Consider the following 18,071-nt stretch of genomic DNA (forward strand, 5'->3'; position numbering starts at 1 on the left):
GCTCCAGGATGTGCTCGTTCTGTGCTGTGAAGATTCTTAGCCATTCCCCTTCCACGGCCCTCTGTTCTCATCAGCCCCGCCCCCACCTCCCTGGTTGAAGGGCATGTTTCTAGCCTGGGAGGAAACCTTTCCCTCTTCCTTTAGCCCCTCCAAATTCTCCAAAGATTCGGGCTCTGAGCACAGAAGCCCGAGTAACTCATGGTCTCCAAATGGCTGTCTGGGTTGGGGGAGAGAAACAAGACCATGGCATGGCAGTGTTGCAAAATATTATGCTACTACCCAACTTAGAGAAATCACGAAGAGTAAGATACTTTCAACAATATAAAATTCAAAACTGCAGTTGCTACATTAAAACTAAGGAAACTAATAAGAAAATACAGCCCAGCGGGTATGGCTCATCAACCTATGAACTAGGAGATCACAGTTTGATAACCAGGTTTTGGGCTTGATCCCAAATAGGGCAAGTGCAGGAGGCAGCTAATCGAGGATTCTTTCTCATCATTGATGTTTCTCTGTCTCTCCCTCTCCCTTCCTCTCTCTGAAATGGATAAAATCATATTTTTTTTTAAAAAGAAGATGAAAATACAGTAGACTGGAGGAAAATGATTGCTTCAAATGTGACAAAAGGTTAATATAATATTTGAGAAACTTGTTTGGTCAGTTAAGGAAAATAGCCCAGTCCATGTAGATGTGGACAATTCACTGAGGATCAAATACAGATGGCAACCATGATAACAATTCCATGTCAGTAATATTCAAAATGTAACATGATGCCTCACTATTATTTTGATTGGTACTATTACATTTAACCAAAAATATCTATAGAAACCATTGCTGGGGAATTGTTGTGAAACTGGAATGCTCACCTCCTGCCAGGGACAGTGTGAATTATTACCCATGAGATGGTTACACCCTCTTCTGGACTGATTTCAATCATGGGGATTCATCTGAAGGAAATAATACAAAAGGAGAAATGACAGGTCCATCACTTTGGAAGCTAGTTGATGGGAGTTTATTATACTACCCTTCTACCTTTGCATGTGTTTGAAGTTTTCCATAATGAAAGGTTAAATTTTTTAAATGCTCTGAATATGGCCATGTTCTGAATGAGTCTGTGGCAACATTATGTCTTCTGTACTCAAAACTGAGAAAATAGTGCAGAGCTGCCTCAGCCCTTTAGTTCCTTCTGGAGAGAGTGTACACACCAAATAAACAGTCTGTTAAACTACCCTCAGCAATGGTGGAGTATAGTTGGAGCCCTTGAAAGAGTGGGTGGGGATCCTAAGGAAGAGCTCTAAGGGTACCAGGAAGGACCCCCTGGCCTCAGGTGGGACACTGCAGGCTTCAAGGGTCGAAGGGGTCTTTGACATCAAGAAACTACTAGTCTAAAGAGGTAAACCATTCTTCCCAACCTCAAGGTGAAAGAAACATATATACATTTAAACAAATGTATTATACACAAAATTGTGTACAAGCAAGAGAGAATGCAAATATTACAGGATAAATAATATGTAGTTCATTCCAAAGTATTATATAATACTGTTGTACTTACAATTTTTTAAACCTTTTAAGGTATGAAGGTAAATTTGATGCTGGATCAGTCTTTCCATTAATGGTTCAGATCTGCGTATGGTTTGGTCGTCCCTTGGAGAGGACTCGCTTTATAGCCAAATGTAAAGGTAAGCCCCGGCCGGGACAGGTCCTGGGCCCAGTAAAAGAACAACAAGAGTTGTCCCTGTTTCCTGGCACCATTTTAGTTTTCTGAATGCTGTCTCTTCTCCTCTCCATTTGGGTCTGAAAACAGGCAGAGGGATTTGAGAATGCAGGAATCCCCCACCTCTGGAGCCACTGGGGAGGAATGGGTGGGGATAGAACCCATGAACCCAGGACCCTAGAGTAAGATCCCTTCCTAGTCCCTAACCCTCCCAGCGCTGCCACTCTGAACTTGACCTTTGCCCCCAGGTGAGTAACAATCCTGTCCTCTTCCTCCACCAGCAATTCAGTCTTCCATCAAGCCAAGTCCTTTCTCTGGAAACATCTACCACATCCTGGGCAAAGTGAAGTTTTCAGGTAACTGGGGGTTGGATTTGGGAGCCCTGCACTATGGGGTTTATAGCCTCCATTGGTGCTCTGCAGACTCTCTCCAAAGCCCTTCCCTCTGGGCCTTACACCATTGGGCTCTTTCAATCACCCTCTCTGCCAGGGGCCCACCTTCCTTCAGGTCCTTCTGCTCCACAGTGGAGGATCTGTCCTCCTTCCCCTGGATGGCCTGCCCAGGGCCTCTCCTCACAGCTCCTGGACTTCCTTGTTCCAGAGACTCAAACCATCATCCATGGTTTCTTTCTAGACCTATCACCTTTCTAGAGCTACCCCAACACTGAGATCTCCAGCTTCTGATTCATGTCTATCAAAGTCACTTGCCTTCTCCCTTCTGTTCAAGTAGGCCTATTTATCAGCCTTAGACCTCTGGAGCCTTCCAGACCTGAAGTCTGTCTACCTGGGCTGGGGTCAGAGAAGGCCTCAAAACAAGAAGGAGTTGCTCAACTCAGCAATGAGGAAGGGGAGACTGTTCCAGAGAAAAGGCACAGAATGTGCTGTGGACCTGAGGCAAAAAGGCACACTTCAGGAACCAGAAAGGGCTTACTGTGGCTGGGGCTTAGCAGGAGGTAGGGATTGTGTCTGTTAGGTTGTCTTTGGCTCTTACAACAGAAAACCCCAAATCAACTAGCAGATGTTAGCTACATACCAAGAAGCAAGAGGTCGGGCTGCATAGCAAAGCCACTGAGGACCCAGCTAATATGTGTCTCTGTGTTCTTCCATTCTTGGTGTCAGTTTGTCCTCAGGTACCCACCCCTCATGGTTGCCAGGTAGTGCTGTAGGTCTAGGTGTCAAATCCAGACACAACATCCAGCTGATGGAGAGGCTGGCTCTTCCTGTGGTATCTTTATCAGTGCAGACACCCTTGCTGAAGTGCCTCCTCCCAATTCTTCAGCAGACTTCTCTCCTTGACCGGAATTCAGTTGCTATGCCTTCCAGGATCCAGGACCCATGGGGAATTGGTATTGGAGGAAGAGAGGGCTGCTGGACAGGCAGCCATCAGTGTCTGCTACAGGGAGCCATTGAGAGTTGTAAACATGGAACCATCTGGGTCTTTAGATGGAAGAATTAGACAACGTAACCTTTAAAAAGGAATCTTTCATGGTCTTTAACCTGTACCATTGGCCTAAATTATATTACTGAATTTGAAACTTGGGCCCTCTCTTCAAGCCCCTTGCTCAAGCCCACTTCCCTCAGGCGCCAGCAGACAACCCCCCACCTGCTTCAGGGGTCTTAGTGCCTTTGTATTCCCTCTCCCCCATCATCAGCTCCTTTTCTTTATTTACACCTACTCTTGACCCCTTGCTTGTTCAAGGTTAACCTCTCTTGTTCTGGATCCTTTTCTCATCCTGCCTTTTAGAGGTACCTTTATCTTTTCTCATGTCTCCAGTCAGTCATAGCCCAGCTTCTCAGCCTGTAAATCTTGTCCCCTCTTTTCTATTCCCATCCAGGTGACCTTTCTACAGCACTTGTACTATGGACACGCCCTCCTCCCTTTGCCCCTCAGGCCTCTTTTGAGACCCATCCCTCCAGAAGGGGGCCTTTCTCTTATAGTTCCCTTCTAGGTTGTATCCACCTGATCACTTGATCAACCAACCTACTCCGCCCTCTCTTACTTCATCCTTTCTAACTTGTTACCAATTATGTCTGTTCTCCCTCCTGTACGTGTCTCATGAGTCTGTCCCCGACCATAGACCCTGTGTCAGTCTTGTGTAGCCTTATTCTTTTGGGGCATTGCCTCGGGGACTGACGTGTTCTTGCAGACTCTGAGAAGACCATGGAGGTCTGCCACAACACTTTGGCCAATTCCTTGAGCATCGTGCCTGTATTGGAGGGACCCACGCCACCACCCAACTCCCGAGGCACACCTCAAGACAGCAGCGGGCAACAGGAGTGTTACCTCGTGTTCATCGGCTGCTCCCTGAAGGAAGAAAGCGTCAAGGACTGGCTACGGCAGTCTGCTAAGCAGGTAGTTTTTGAAGCTCAGACAAACTTGGCACAGATGTGGCCAGCACACCTCAGAACTGCTGCTGGCCTTGAGACAAAGGCCCCCACAGTCTCCCTGGTGCCTCCCCACTCCCCACCGCTTCTGCGCAGCCAGCACTTTCAGGGACACTTAGAGAGTGGGAGGCAGCCACTCAGACAAACTCGGGGCAACTTGTTTTCACAGACATTTCCAATTCTACTTCCACAAGCAGACTGGGGTTACTAGGTGGCCTCGTAGGGCCTGGGTGAAACCTACTTGGTTCATGTGGACCCTGGGTCAAACTGATGTTCCAAACTCAAAATGTCATTTCTTAGCTGAACCTTATTCAAAACTCTCCTGTGTTCTGAGCCCAGAATCTCCTGTTCTTGGGCCTTCCCTCTAGAAAGGAATTAACAACAAAGATATGGGAAGAGCCTTTTGCAAATCAAGACTCCAAGTATGGATAGCAGTGAGCCCGGGGCCCTGGAGACAGGTGCTGGGGAAGGGGAGGTTCCTGTAAATGCACACAAGCACCTTTAGCCCAGACACACACACACACACACACACACACACACACACACACACTCGAGTTATGGAGTTAAAATCCTTCAATACACTGCATGCTTTCGGTGCTAAGCCTCTTAGCACAGCCTTGGGGGTTTAACTCATCCTAGAACTCTGGAAAAAGCGTTGACTGGGGCCTGGGGCCTTTGTAGATGCTCAGTGGAAACCTGTCTTTTATACTGAGGAATGGCTGCCTGTAGGCTGTGTCTTTCTCAGTCCTACCTGGATAAACTTGATGATGCTTGACTATGGGACCTCATCCCTTTGTCTGCATGTCTGTCACTGGTGGGCCTTAGGGATGAGAATCTGCAGAGGCAGGAACATGCCTATTTGCAAAAGCACTGGTCTCTCCTCTGCCACTGTCCCCCGGCACACAAAGCTTGGGAGTGGTCTTCTCGAGGGGCAGACAAGCAGGATATTGTGTCCAGGTCATGCCAGTGCTTGCTTTCCCTCCACTGGGGTCTTAGTCATATAACTGGCCCCTTGAGCCCTCACCTGCCTAGGTACTCCATCAGCCCTGTTGGGACCTGACCCCTCCCTCCATCTCTGCACAGAAGCCTCAGAGGAAAGCCCTGAAGACCAGGGGAATGCTGACCCAGCAGGAGATCAGGAACATCCATGTGAGTACCCTGCCCTAAGGGCTTAAGGCTCGTCCATATCCCAAGGCTGTACTTCCAAGCTTGTGTAGCTTCATCCTTTGGGATTTTCTGCTGTCACCTGGGCATGAGATCTAGGAGCAGCTGAAGCCCTGCTTTGTCATTCTGTTCAAACAACGGAAGAAGTTATTCTCTCCTTCCCATCCCTTGGTCTACACCAACCAGCATGTCCCAGGAAAAACTATCTAGATCCTGAAGCTGCTTATGGGTAATGTGTGAATCTGAGGCCAGGACAAGAGGCCCCTTGATGAACTCTCTTGGCCTCCAGGCTGATTCCCAGCCTCTGCCCCAGTTCCGACCTCCACAGGAGACTTTTCCTGACAGGTTTGGAGGCAAAGACTAAAAGGAACACAGGCCCCAACATGAGCCACATCACCAGTCCCAGTGATGTGCAGGTGGGCAGAGAGTGCTCTGGGACTCCAGGAGCCCCTGCTTTGGACGTGAGGAGAGCCCTTCATATCCAGGCCCTACAGGACCTGGGCAACCCTGGGTGCTCCTGGGCAGGACACCGTGAGCACCTCAGAAGACAAACCTTCAACAAGGTCTAGTGCAGGTAGTTTATTTTGGAAATGATTCTAGGAGACACGAGTATGGAAATGGGAAAGTAACAGAGAGAAGGAAGGGGAGACAGCCAACCACGGGTATGTTATCGAACCAGGACAGGACCACTGTGGACAACCAGTTTCTTCTCACTAGGGGCACGCAGAGTGCCTCCCCAGGAGCCGGAGACCTCCATCAGTCATGGCCTGAGAGCTGCTGTGGGGAGGCGTCACTCCCTGACACACAGCCTCCATGGAGTGGGCTATCTTGCAAGGATAATAGGTTTGTTTTTGTTTTTAATGAATGAGCGAATGATAGAAAGTGGTCAGATAATTCTAACAGGACTCTTTTTTCCCTATAGGTTAAACGCCACCTGGACCCCCTACCTGCAGGCTACTTTTATAATGGCACCCAGTTTGTCAATTTCTTTGGCGACAAGACTGATTTTCACCCACGTATCCTTGGGATCTGGGCCTGGGGGTGTCTGGAAGCTTATCTGTAAGGAGAGTGTCTGCTAGAGGCGAGGCAGCCCCGCCCTGGAGCAGGCTGGGTTCTGGGAGCAGCAAAGCACAGAGGCGGACTTCATTTTGGCCTCTTAAAGTCAATTGAATTTCTCCTTCATTCGGTGCTTGCTGATATAATCCTGTGGGTTGTAGTTTAAATGTGACATCCTCAATTCTGTGGTCATCAAGGTCTCAATTTACATGTTGGAGAAGGGGCCTGATTACAGTAGTTAATCTGTGAAAAGGTAGATAGGGTGCTGCTGTGTGCTAATGAAAGCTGAAGGGCGCAGGTCTAGACCTCATGAAGGACCCTGTGCCAACCCCTGCCGCATTCTTTGTAGCTTTGGTGCTGTCAGTATATAAAAGAGCCCATCAGGTAGCCTCTATGCAGGCACTACCTCAGAGTCTCCCCCTCCCCCCTTCACCTGCCCACAGATCCCTCTGGGCCAGGGCAGGCTTTTTTGTCCTCCAGGCTCATGGCTCTCTTCCTTAATGAGATACCAGTCATGGACCAGTTCATGAATGACTATGTGGAAGAAGCCAACCGGGAGATCGAAAAGTATAACCAGGAGCTGGAGCAGCAGGAATACCATGATCTCTTCGAGCAGAAGCCTTAGAGGAAGGCTGCAGAATGTCCACTTGAGATGGACAGGACGGGTGTCTTAGCCTCAGTTCCTCCAGAGGCCCCTCCCGCAGGGGCTGTCTTCGTTCTCCTTGGCCTTTGTGTGCTGGCTTGAGTGCATGTTGTCTTTATTCTCTTTGCAGCGCTGAAGAGCATCACCTGCACCACTGATTTGGGGGGATGGGTCCGCAGGGAGCATGAGCAGACAAGGACCGCAGTGTGTGTGGCTGGCAGTCCAGGACCTCCAGGTCTCTCGCAGTATCTCCTTTGGGTGGTTGAAGCACTGTGTGCATGTGGGGAAGCATTTGGAGTGCACAGAGGAGCTGCTAGGATGCAGAAGGAACCCTAGCTACCCAAACTGGAGCCACCCTTGGGGAGGACCAGGCCACCACAGACCTCAGGCCTCAAGACAGTGTCCCAGAAGAGCCTTATCCCAGTGCCTGCCTTCCTGATCAGGCTCCTCCCATTGAGGGACCTGGCCCTCCTGGCCCTGGGCCAGTCCTGGGGGGACAGCACAAGCTCTGCCCCAGCCCAACCCAGAGTCAGCTGGGGCTGAGATCAGTGGCTGTTCTGAAATGAGGGGCTTGATCTTACAGACTAAACTGGAAGGCGTCCTGCTTTCCAGAAGCGTGTGGCATTGAGCTGACACAAGCAGTCCCCTCAGGATTGGTTTTGAGTCCCCTTATGGTATCACTCCCGTTTGCCTAATTCAGGGGCCAGAGCAAACCTGCTGCTGAAGGCTCCCTGGTGATGCTTTGCCTCACTGCTGAGGGGAGCATCCTGCAACTGCTCAGTTTTAGGTCCTGATCATTTTTGGGGGTGTCATTGAATGGGGTTCAGTCTCCAGCACCTAACCCTCCCCTCAGCCTTGCCAGGGAAGGTCTGGATTTCGGCCACACTTCAGGAAATTCGTGTCCCCAAGCATTGTTCCTGGCCCTGGATTTTTTGGGCTCCTGAGGACCAGGAATTTTAAAGAATTCCAATATGCAAATTAGAATTCCTTCCAGTGGCTTTGTTTTCAGCTGGACCGTAAAGCAGAGGGGAATTACAGGTATGTCCCATGCTGACCTCCAGAACTAGTGTGGAGAAGGGGAGGTCCCAGGCACCGGTATTTAGGTGATGTCTGTTAGGACTTCAGCGCCTCAGCTGCCTAGGTTGTAAATGCTTTCTGAATTTCATGTTGTTGTTTTGCATGCCTTAGGAACAAGCACATAGGCGAAACCAGCAAAGTTTCCAGTAATGTAGTGGGGCTTTTGAGAAAGGCCCCTGGTGCAGAGGAGTCAGAGAAAGGATGGAGCACGTGTAGTCTGTGTGCCTGGTCACACGGAGGCCTGCATGCAAGTACGAAAGCAATTGTACGGGCTTGTCGCTACCACGTACTTGTATTAGGAAAAAACAATTTGTATTTGAAGCCAAATGAACAAAACTCCAGTACTACTGAGTAAGAAATCTTGCATGAAGAAAGGCTTCTGAAGACTCGTGTTCTCCAGTCCCAGCTCCCAAAGCTGCTGGTGACAAGGCCCCAGGTGTGGAGCCCAAGTCTGGGAGCCCCTAATGTCTGGCTGGCCAGAGTTTGGGGTTCACAGTGGACTTGCCTCTGCTCCAGAATCAATAATATAGATATTAAGTGCAATTGATTAAATAAGCAATGAGTTACTTGTAGCTTCCTTTAGCTCTACCGAGCTCTTTTTAAAAACTCAAACTTGAGCAGCCTTAGAAAAGGGGTGGGTGGGGTGGGTGGGACCATTTCCTCCAGGTGGGTTGCTGTGAAGTTTTAAATGAAAGCTCCAGATCTTGGAACTCGAGCCATTTCCTGGCTGCTGCACAAAAAAGTTTTTAAAGAGGGGTCGGAACCCGCCCATAGCAGCGGGTCTTCCCACTGCGTGGGGCTGTACTTACGTGGTGGTCTTGGTTTCTGACCATTGTCCGGAGAAATGCTCTCTCACCAACTTGCCCCTCTTAGAGGGAAAACTGTGATTACCTCAACCAGAATATGAAACTGTGATTGAAAAAAGTCAAAACGTTAAGTTTAAAAGCCAAGTGGCAAAACTGGCTAAGGCCTCCTTAGACACTCCTCAGCCTGCTCAGGAGTGTGAAGGGGCACATAGGTGAAAGGGCATTTCACTCCTTGGGGCACACGCTGTGCCTGATGAAGGGGCGCACTGGCAGTGCACAGTGTGAGCTCTTTGAGGACTGAGGCGGGGGGTGCATCCTCCGCACTGCCTCTTCCAGAACCTGCGGCCTCTGGGTTCTGACCGTGAAGTTTAATATCCACTTGATTCCTCCAGGTGGAGGGTGGGGGCTTAGCTGCCTCTCGAGGAAGGGCCATGACACTGTGTTTTAGATTTTGACCTTAGAAGTGGATACTAAGGACCCAGCAAAGACATCAGGTGAGGGTTCCTAGGGACAGGCAGAAGTCCTCCAGGGGCTGACATGCTTTTTGCCAACTTTCCTGTTAGCAGCTTCAGTTTTATATCACCCAGAGTGAGTGTGATGCTGTTGAAATCGCTGAAGTTATGGGTCATTTTACGTTTTGATGTGGGATTTTTTATTTTATTTTATTTTATTTGGAGGGAGGAGGCAGAAATTGGAGAAAAGGGATTACCCTAGGAAGGGGCGGCTGGCAAGGAGTTAGGTTGGCTCCCCTAAGCCCTGGGGCTCTCTGACCTCAGCCTGCACACAAGGCCCTGCAGGTCACAAGAAAAACTTCCCTCCTAAATTCAATTAGGATTCTGGAGAATTTTTGCACAGTAATAAGCTCTGAGTTGCTCTTCAGGCTTCTCGAAAGGGAAAAGTTAACTCAAAGATTGTAAACTATTAAGTATTCATTCCAGCATGTTGCTGACCTGGTTGGATAGTTGTACCTCAAAAGTAGGTGAGAAATGGCTTCCTCGTTGTCTTAGGTTGTCAAATACTAATGACAGAAGAAGAGCTCACTTACGTGCCAAAATTCACTTTTATACTAGTTTTTCAGTGCTTTAATATTTGTAACTTAAATTTTAAAACTCATTTACAAACACTACTGTAACTTCAGTGAAACTGAATTGTGTGATTGAAGCTTTTTGCTTATTATAGTATTTATTACACTACTTAATTCAGTAAATATATTAAAGTAGCCTTCAATTTATTTTTATATTATTTTACATGTTTTTACCTGCAGTTGTGTATTTGAATTGACCTTGGTAACAGATGTGATGCTAAGGACCAATAAACTATCACTGAACAAGAAAGGTCTCCCTTTGTTGCTGTCCCTGTAGACCCAGTCCCGAGGTGTCCTGGGGTGGGGCTGAGGAAATGGCCCACAACCTGGGACGGGTACTTGCCCCTCTGCTTCTGCAGAGAGCCTCTTTGCTGGGGCTCCCCCTCCCTTCCTCAAACCTCAGAGTGGCCTTCAGAATAAAATTCTATGTGGAGAAACCACCCTGGCTTGGTGTGGGCACTCCCAGGGTCTCAGAGAAAAGCCATCCCAGGCTTACAGGTCCCTATGAGTCATCGAATCCCCAGGTGCCCCCACCCTCATCTCCAACAGCTCAGGGCTGTGGGTTCTGTGGATTCTAGGCTGCAGCAGGAATCGTTGCTTCAGAGACCAATCCCCTCGTTTAATCCCAGAGCTCTGTGAGGAGGCCACTCCGCCTTACACGTGGGGGACAGCCAAGGCACGCAGGGTGCAGTACCTGTCCCAGGTGGCAGAGCCACTGTCCTTGCCCGCCTTGGATCGCAGACACCCTCCCTGGGCTCCTAGTGGCATGGGCCTTGGAACCACGTTCTAAGGCAGAGGACGCCAAGCCCCGGAACTCCAGAGCAGCGACTTACCAGTGTGCGCAAGAATTTTTAAAACATGCAGTCTCTGACCATTTAGTCAGGGGCATTGACCTCTTTTTTTATTTTTATTTATTTTGCTTTACTTTTTTTTCTTCATTTTCTTTTTGGCACTGACCTCTTTTCCCTTAGATTGTCAAATAAAAAAATGACAAGCCCTGGCTGCATAGCTCAGTTGCGTAGAACATCCTGCTAAGCCAAGGTTGCGGCTGTGATCCCTGGTCAGGGCACATAAAGAATCAAGCAATGGCACAGCTAGTGTGGCTCAGTGGTTGAGATAACCTATGAACCAGGAGGTCACACTTCGATTCCTGGGCACATGCCTGGGTTGTGGGACTGATCCCCAGTGTGGGATGTGCAGGAGGCAACTGATCAACGATTCTCATCATTGATGTTTCTATCTATCTCTCCTCTTCCTTCCTCTCTGAAATCAATAAAAATATATTTTTTAAAAATTAACTAATGAATGCATGAGTAAGTGTAACAACAGATCGATGTTTCTCTTTCTCAAAATCAAATTTTAAAAAAATGACAACAGCCAGCACAACAATAGACTTCCAGTGTGAATGCATCGAAATTATACCTTTTTTGGGGTCAGATTAGCAAAAAATATATTTTTTGGTGTGCTGTAGAATTTTAGAAATTAGTTTATGTGTGCCGGGAGATGAAAAAGGTTGAAAAATCACTGCTCTGGAGGAACGAAACCCAAATGCCCAACTTCCCCCTTGCAGGCCCCAACCCCAGCTGCCCAGCGGTTTCCCTGCCTGTGGCCAGGACAGGCACTTCCCATCACAGGTGGCCTGGAGGGGCTGCCAACAGGGGCACCGATCACACCCCCACCGGGTGGGGAGGAGGAGCCTCTGCCTTTCCCAGAAAAAAGCCAACCAGAGTGGGGCATCGCCTTGAGGCTGCATGTCCACAGAGACCCTGCTTCCTGTCCCACCCTGCACACAGGGGCCTCCGGACCAGGCAAGTGCCCCAGTGGGAAGGCTTGGAAGCTGGCCCACAGTGAAGGGTGCAGCCTCCCCTGGGTGGGAGGGTGGTGGTCTTGGGTTCAGAGATTCTATGTGATCAATTAGTCACATACAACCACATGCAAAACTGCCTGAGAGGACCTAAGAGAATTGTGGGAGGAAGTTGGCAGCTATATAATGCACCCCACAACCCATTTCCTCAGAGCCCTCCAGCCTCCCACCTACAGGGCCAGGTTTGAACCTTGGAGTGTCTGTGCTTGTGCTTCTCAGAAACTGCCAAGGGTTGGGAATTACTCCCAAAAAATTGCCAGGGAGGAAAGGGGAGACAGTAAATGGGAAAGGGCTCCTGGGAACCAGAAAGGGAGCCTGTCTCCACCCTGGAGCCCACAGGGGATACTGGGCATGCTCGACAGAGGGAGCCCCTGAATCAAGGCATCCAGGTGGGGTAGGCATGTGGAAAGTGAAATTTGGAGCAGAGGGCTTCAGGTCAAGCTGCTGAAAATCACAGGGCTCTCTGAGGAGCTTGGAGAAATACCAATGTATTTCTATCGTACAATCTAGGGAAGAGTCATGCCCAAAGAAAATGACCATACGCCCCATTTCTGATCCATGACGGAAAGGGATCCATGATGATTCTCATCATTGATGTTTCCTGGAAGAGGAGTCCAGGGTAGTACCAGCTTCAAGTTCAGCTGGGCCCAGGCACTCAGATCTCATCAGAACCCTCACCATCCACGTTACCCCCTGCAGTAAGCTCCCTGTATGCCACCAGCAGCCTAACACCCCAAAAGGAAGACCCAATCTCCCTCTCCAGGGGCAGCCCCAAAGTCTGGAGTCCCATTCCCATCCCTGAACCAGTCACAGTGGTCAGAAGTATTCTGATTGGCCTGGCATCGGGTCACTGTGCATTTCCAAGACTCCCCCCCTCCCCCCCCCCCCCCCCACACACACACCGGGCTCACTGGGGAGCTGAATCCCCCAAAGAAGAGCTTGCTCCCCAAACCAGCATTATACATCGCACTACAGGCCACCCCTGAGCTTTTCCGTTGAAATCAGAATCCTACTTGATTTTTAAAATTTTGCTTTCTGCTATTTTTTTTTTTTTTTTTGGAAAGTGATAGCAAGCACAAGGTTATTCCATTGTGGTGGTGGTGATCTTGAACCAAGGGGAAAACAAACTTTTAACTGAAAACATTCTGTCCACTAAGACCGTTTCCCCCTGCAGACCGAGAAAAGGCCACCATTATTTGGCACTATAATGCCCCAGCACACCCAGGAACACCAGTGTTCCACAGGAGCCTGTTTAAGAATCCTTTTATTCCCAAACAAAAGGAAAATCACATAATGTGCGGGGTGGACTGCTGCCCCACATTGGTGAGGGTCAGAAGGGGACCAGCTAGAGAATGATTTTGCAGGAACAATTGACAAGACAAAATGACTAATAAGACAAGAGTGAAGAGGACGACCTCAAGGTAGAAGTGGAAAAAGCCAAAGTGGAAAAAACCCCAATACTGAAACAATTCCAAAAACTTTTTGTTTCATCCTCCAAAAACTTGAAGAAAAATACATTTGTTTATTCACAAATTATTACTGTTTTCCCCAGGCCTCTGCATTGCTAAATTGACCGGCCAAAATTATGTGGGGGGCGGAGGGGGGGATTTCATCAGGGTCAATAAATTTTATGTCAAACTAATGACTATAAATCTGTAAAAAATGCTAATCAAATAAAGTGTGAACTTATTTCCATTTTACCCTACAATTATTACTGCTTTTCCCATACCAATATAGAAGTTTAATTTTTTTTCCTCTCATGGCTTCAAATACTTAAACTTTACTGGTATGTCTTACTCTGAAATTTCATGCCTGGGTGAATGTACAAATAATAGCAAAATAAGGACAACAGGAAGAGGAAAGATGGTTAGATAACCAAAAATTCATGGAAATTTCTAGCCAAAACAACTCCATTTCAACCTCATTGTTTTATAGATAAAAACTATCATAAGACTCAGAAAGACCTGAGGGTGTTACTCTGTGCCTTCCTGCTAACTTGCCCTACCCCATGCATCCAGCTTCCTGCGAGGGGCTGGATGCAGCTCGCAGGAAGGGTGGTCTGAAGTGGTGCTGAAAGCAGTGTCAGCCCTGAATGGTGGGCCTGAGGCAGGACCTTGGGCAGCCCTTTGACATAGGGGACCAGTGAGAATGAGAGCCAGGGATGTGGAGGACATGGGGTACACAGAATGGCCAAGGAGGGCAAGGATGGCCAGGGGGTTAATATTCTGCCCAAACTCTTAGAAGGCTTCAGGTATGGGTAATGGGATTCAAATAAAATAGGGCCTGGGGATAGATGAGGGTGGGGAGTCGGCCCTGTGGCTTTTATCCTCAGGTTCTCTGCACCCCTCAGCATGTCCTGAGGAGCGTGTTGTAATGCAGACCTCTGGTGTCTTCAGAGGACCTATCAATGAAACTCCTGGGCCCAGCCTGGGGATCTGAATTTCAGCAAGCTCTTGGTGGACGGGACTCTGATGTGATGCACCTCTGCCTCGGAGGGTCTTGCTAGGAAAAGCCGTGAGGCATCAACACACACAGTGGGGTGGTACGTGGTTATCTCCTGTGGCCACTGGAGAAGGGTGGGCGACAGTAGGTCAGTGTTTGGTGGTGTCTGTTTTCTAGGAGGTTCTTGGCTGAGATGCTGGGCTGTGGAATTGGACCCCAGGTCAGAAGACAGAAGGCCTGATGTGAGGACAGTGGAGCAGTCCTGGCACCTCTTGCCCAACCACCTGCTGGCCAGACAGAACCATTGAGCATAGAGCCATTAGACCTCTGTCCAAGTGCTGGATTCTGACGGTGTGTATGGACGGGAGTAGGGCATGGGGACTCAGGATGTTGTCCTGATGGGAGCAGGGCCTTGGTGGCTTCTTGCCCTTCTAGCTGCCCTTATAGGAGCCTGGTTCTTTCTCTCAGAAGGGGTAGATGGCAACTGGGAGAGGGCTTACTGGTAATGCTGTGTTAATTGGGTACCAAAGGGTCTTTCTCCCACCCACCAATAGGGCCTGCAGATGTTCCTCAGGAGAGAGGGGAGGTGAGGGGAGGCCATTGGAGGCCACGTTCCCTCTCCCAACTCGCACCACAGCACCAAAGGGACAGTGTGGGAACAGCATGGGCTGCTTACTCTGGGCAGCAGGAGCCCCAAGAAGCTTGTAAAACTGAGTGACTCCAGGGAAAGCTGATGGCTGCAAGATGTGGGAAGCCACATTTACCAAGGATCCAAGGAAGGCACAGACAGAGGGAAGGAGCAGACTGGAAGTGGAAATAAAAGAACTTGGTGCCCTGACCGGTTTGGCTCAGTGGATAGAGCGTCGGCCTGCGGACTGAAGGGTCCCAGGTTCGATTCCGGTCAGGGGCATGTAACTTGGTTGTGGGCACATCTCAGTGGGGAGTGTGCAGGAGGCAGCTGAATCAATGTTTCTCTCTCATCGATGTTTCTAACTCTCTATCCCTCTCGCTTCCTCTCTGTAAAAAAATCAATAAAATATATTAAAAAAAAAAAAAAGACTTGGTAATGGCTGTGGAGGCCAGGGTGCGAAGAAGGAGGCAGAGGCAATCAGGAGTATCTGGCTGGAAAACCCTAGGGGAATGGACGATGAAGAGGTCATCTGGGGGGCTTCACTGTCTCGAAAGCCTCTAAGACTATACATGGAGACATCGATCATGCGTTCAATACGTCATAGGCTTATTGAGCACCTACTGTATTAGGAGCTTCGCTGTGAAACACACAGCCCCACTCTCAGAGAGCTCCAGTTCGGCAGGGGGATGGGGGCCAGGCAGTAGAGTAAGAATGAATGAGGCCGTGCTGTAGTAAGGGACCATGTGGGTCTGCATAGCGGGCACAGGCACCTACTTTAGGTGGTGTGACCAGGGAAGCCTCTCTAAGAGCAGGATGAAATGAGCCATGGTAAGAGCTGTGCACATGCCTTTCAGACACCCCACTATCAAGGCCTCCAGGCAGGTGGGCTGGCTGTATTGAAGGGACAGCCGGCAGCCACTGTGGCTGGAGTGGCACTCCCCTGGGAGCAGGAGGTACAGGATGAGATGAGAAATAGGCAGGGGCCTTACCTATAGGCCACAACGGAGAGTTTGGGTTGTTTTTCTAAGTGCCATGAGAAGCCCTTGAAAGTGGAGAATGAATTATGGGTTGGGGGCAAGTCAGAAGGCCAGATGGCTGTAACCGGTTTGGCTCAGTGGATAGAGCGTCGGCCTGCGGACTGAGAGGTCCCAGGTTCGATTCCGGTCAGGGGCATGTACCTTGGTTGCGGGCACATCCCCAGTGTGGGGTGTGCAGGAGGCAGCTGGTCGATGTGTCTCTCATCGATGTTTCTGACTTTCTATCCCTCTCCCTTCCTCTCTGTAAAAAAAAATCAATAATATTTAAAAAAAAAAAAAAGAAGGCCAGATGATGGACCAGGATGGAGTTGCAAGTGGGCAAAACTGTGCTTTATTTCTAAGGTAAACCCAACAAAACTTGCTCATGGATCAGATGTAGATGAATTGTTGTGACTCCCAGGTCCAGAGTACCTGGGTGAATGGTGGACTCAAGAGTTCTATTTTGCATGAATTTTCCTTCCTTCCTTCCTCCCTCCCTCCCTCCCTCCTTCCTTTCTTTTATTTTCTTTCTTTCTCTTTCTTTCTTTCTTTCTTTCTTTCTTTCTTTCTTTCTTTCTCTTCCTTCCTTCCTTCCTTCCTTCCTTCCTTCCTTCCTTCCTTCCTTCTTTCCTTCCTTCTAGTGGAGCCTTTCTTTCTTTCTTTCTTTCTTTTATTAAATATATTTTTATTGATTTCAGAGAGGAAGGGAGAGGGAGAGAGAAATAGAAACATCAACGATGAAAATCATTGATCGGCTGCCTCTCGCACGCCCCCTACTGGGGATCGAGCCCACAACCCAGGCATGTGCCTCTGACTGGAATCAAACCCGGGATCCTTCAGTCTTCTGGCCAGCGCTCCATTTGCTGAGCCAAACTAGCCAGGGCTATTTTGCATGAATTTTATTTGAATTGCCTATTAGCCATCCAGGTTGGGAGGTGGGGGGTAAATAGACTGTAGCATGTTGAAATCAGGAGCTCCCTGATTGTCAGCTGTGGCTGGTTGAGAGCCATGGATTCAGGAAAAGGTTGGCATAGGCCAACCCCTAGGGCCAGGTCAGAGGAGGTGGGAGGGGAAGTAAATGTTGCAAGAAAAAGGAGGTACTCCTGGTGCTGGGTGCTGCTGGAGGTGGGGGAAGGGCTGGCAAGAAAGCTGAGGCAGGGTGACCTTGACAAGAATTTCAGTGGAGTGATGAGGACAAAAGACGGGTGTGAGTGGGTCAAAGGGAAGTAGGGAGAGGGTGTGGAGACAGAGGAGTAGGGATAAGGAGGAAAATGCTCTGAAGCGCAGCTGAGGAACTGGGTGGTATCTGGAGCAAGGAGCTCAAGGAAGTGTTTCTTGTTTTTTAATGAGATACTACAGAATCACTTCTCACTTCAGACTAAAATCTCCAGGCATCAGCAGCACAAGGGGAAGAGTGGAACGCCATGACGTGGCTTATGGAACCCTGCGCCCATGGTTGTGTCCACAACTCACTGAAGTCTGAGACCCCAAGGGAGGGAATGAGAGGCGTGTGTGTGCTTATGTCTGGGTTCCGGAAATACCTGTCTGTGTAAGGACCCAGGGGGGCACAGGTGGGGAGACCTCAGCCTCTGATCCAGACAGAGGCTGGTGGTGGGTGGGAGACTGAAGGAAACCGCTTCTCACATTGCAGCCGGGGCGAGCACCTGAGGCTGCGGGGGCGAGGGGGTCAGCGCTAGTTGCTCCGAGTCAGGTCCATAAGCCACTGGGAGAGGCCTTGCTGTGGGCTCCCGTTTCCTCAGACGCGGGAGGAGGAGGCGACAGCAAGAATGAGGCTGCCCCTCCAATCCAAATAGGCTTCCTGGAACAATTGGGTTGTAAGGTCTAGGTGTTGGACCTCCAGGGAGCTGCTGGTGACACAGGGACGCTGATGCAGAACCTAGGCATTGCCCCAGTGAGGCTGGGGGCAAAACAGGTGACTTTTCAAGGGTCCAGCCCCCGAACACACACATCCCCAATCCAGCCTTGTTCCCTAGGCAGTCAGCCTCTCTGTTCTCCGGCTCCCCCTCAACCTCCATCTCTCACCCCTTGACTCCAAAGTCCGAGCCAAGAGCTGGGGGGGGGAGGTTTAGCCAGAGCAGCGGTTCTCAACCTGTGGGTCGCGACCCCTTTGGGGGTCAAATGACCCTTTCACAGGGGTTGCCTAAGACCATCATAAAACATATATAATTA

At 49.4% G+C, this 18,071-nt stretch overlaps 1 protein-coding gene across 1 annotated transcript in view; it reads left to right on the forward strand.

Annotated features, from left to right (window-relative positions):
* DNAAF9 (dynein axonemal assembly factor 9) overlaps nt 1–10,163 on the forward strand; it is a gene marked incomplete at its 5' end in the record, with an annotated part of 132,958 nt that extends 122,795 nt beyond the window's left edge. The window contains 6 exons of the mRNA XM_081097454.1: nt 1,573–1,679; nt 1,996–2,070; nt 3,861–4,066; nt 5,182–5,247; nt 6,185–6,278; nt 6,831–10,163. Coding sequence (XP_080953580.1) covers nt 1,573–1,679; nt 1,996–2,070; nt 3,861–4,066; nt 5,182–5,247; nt 6,185–6,278; nt 6,831–6,943 — 661 coding nt within the window. The 3' untranslated portion in view covers nt 6,944–10,163. The remainder of the gene's footprint in view (nt 1–1,572; nt 1,680–1,995; nt 2,071–3,860; nt 4,067–5,181; nt 5,248–6,184; nt 6,279–6,830) is intronic.
* Nucleotides 10,164–18,071: the final 7,908 nt, after the last annotated feature.

The sequence above is a fragment of the Myotis nattereri genome (genome assembly GCF_964212035.1).
Source record: "Myotis nattereri genome assembly, chromosome: 8".
NCBI lineage: Eukaryota > Metazoa > Chordata > Mammalia > Chiroptera > Vespertilionidae > Myotis > Myotis nattereri.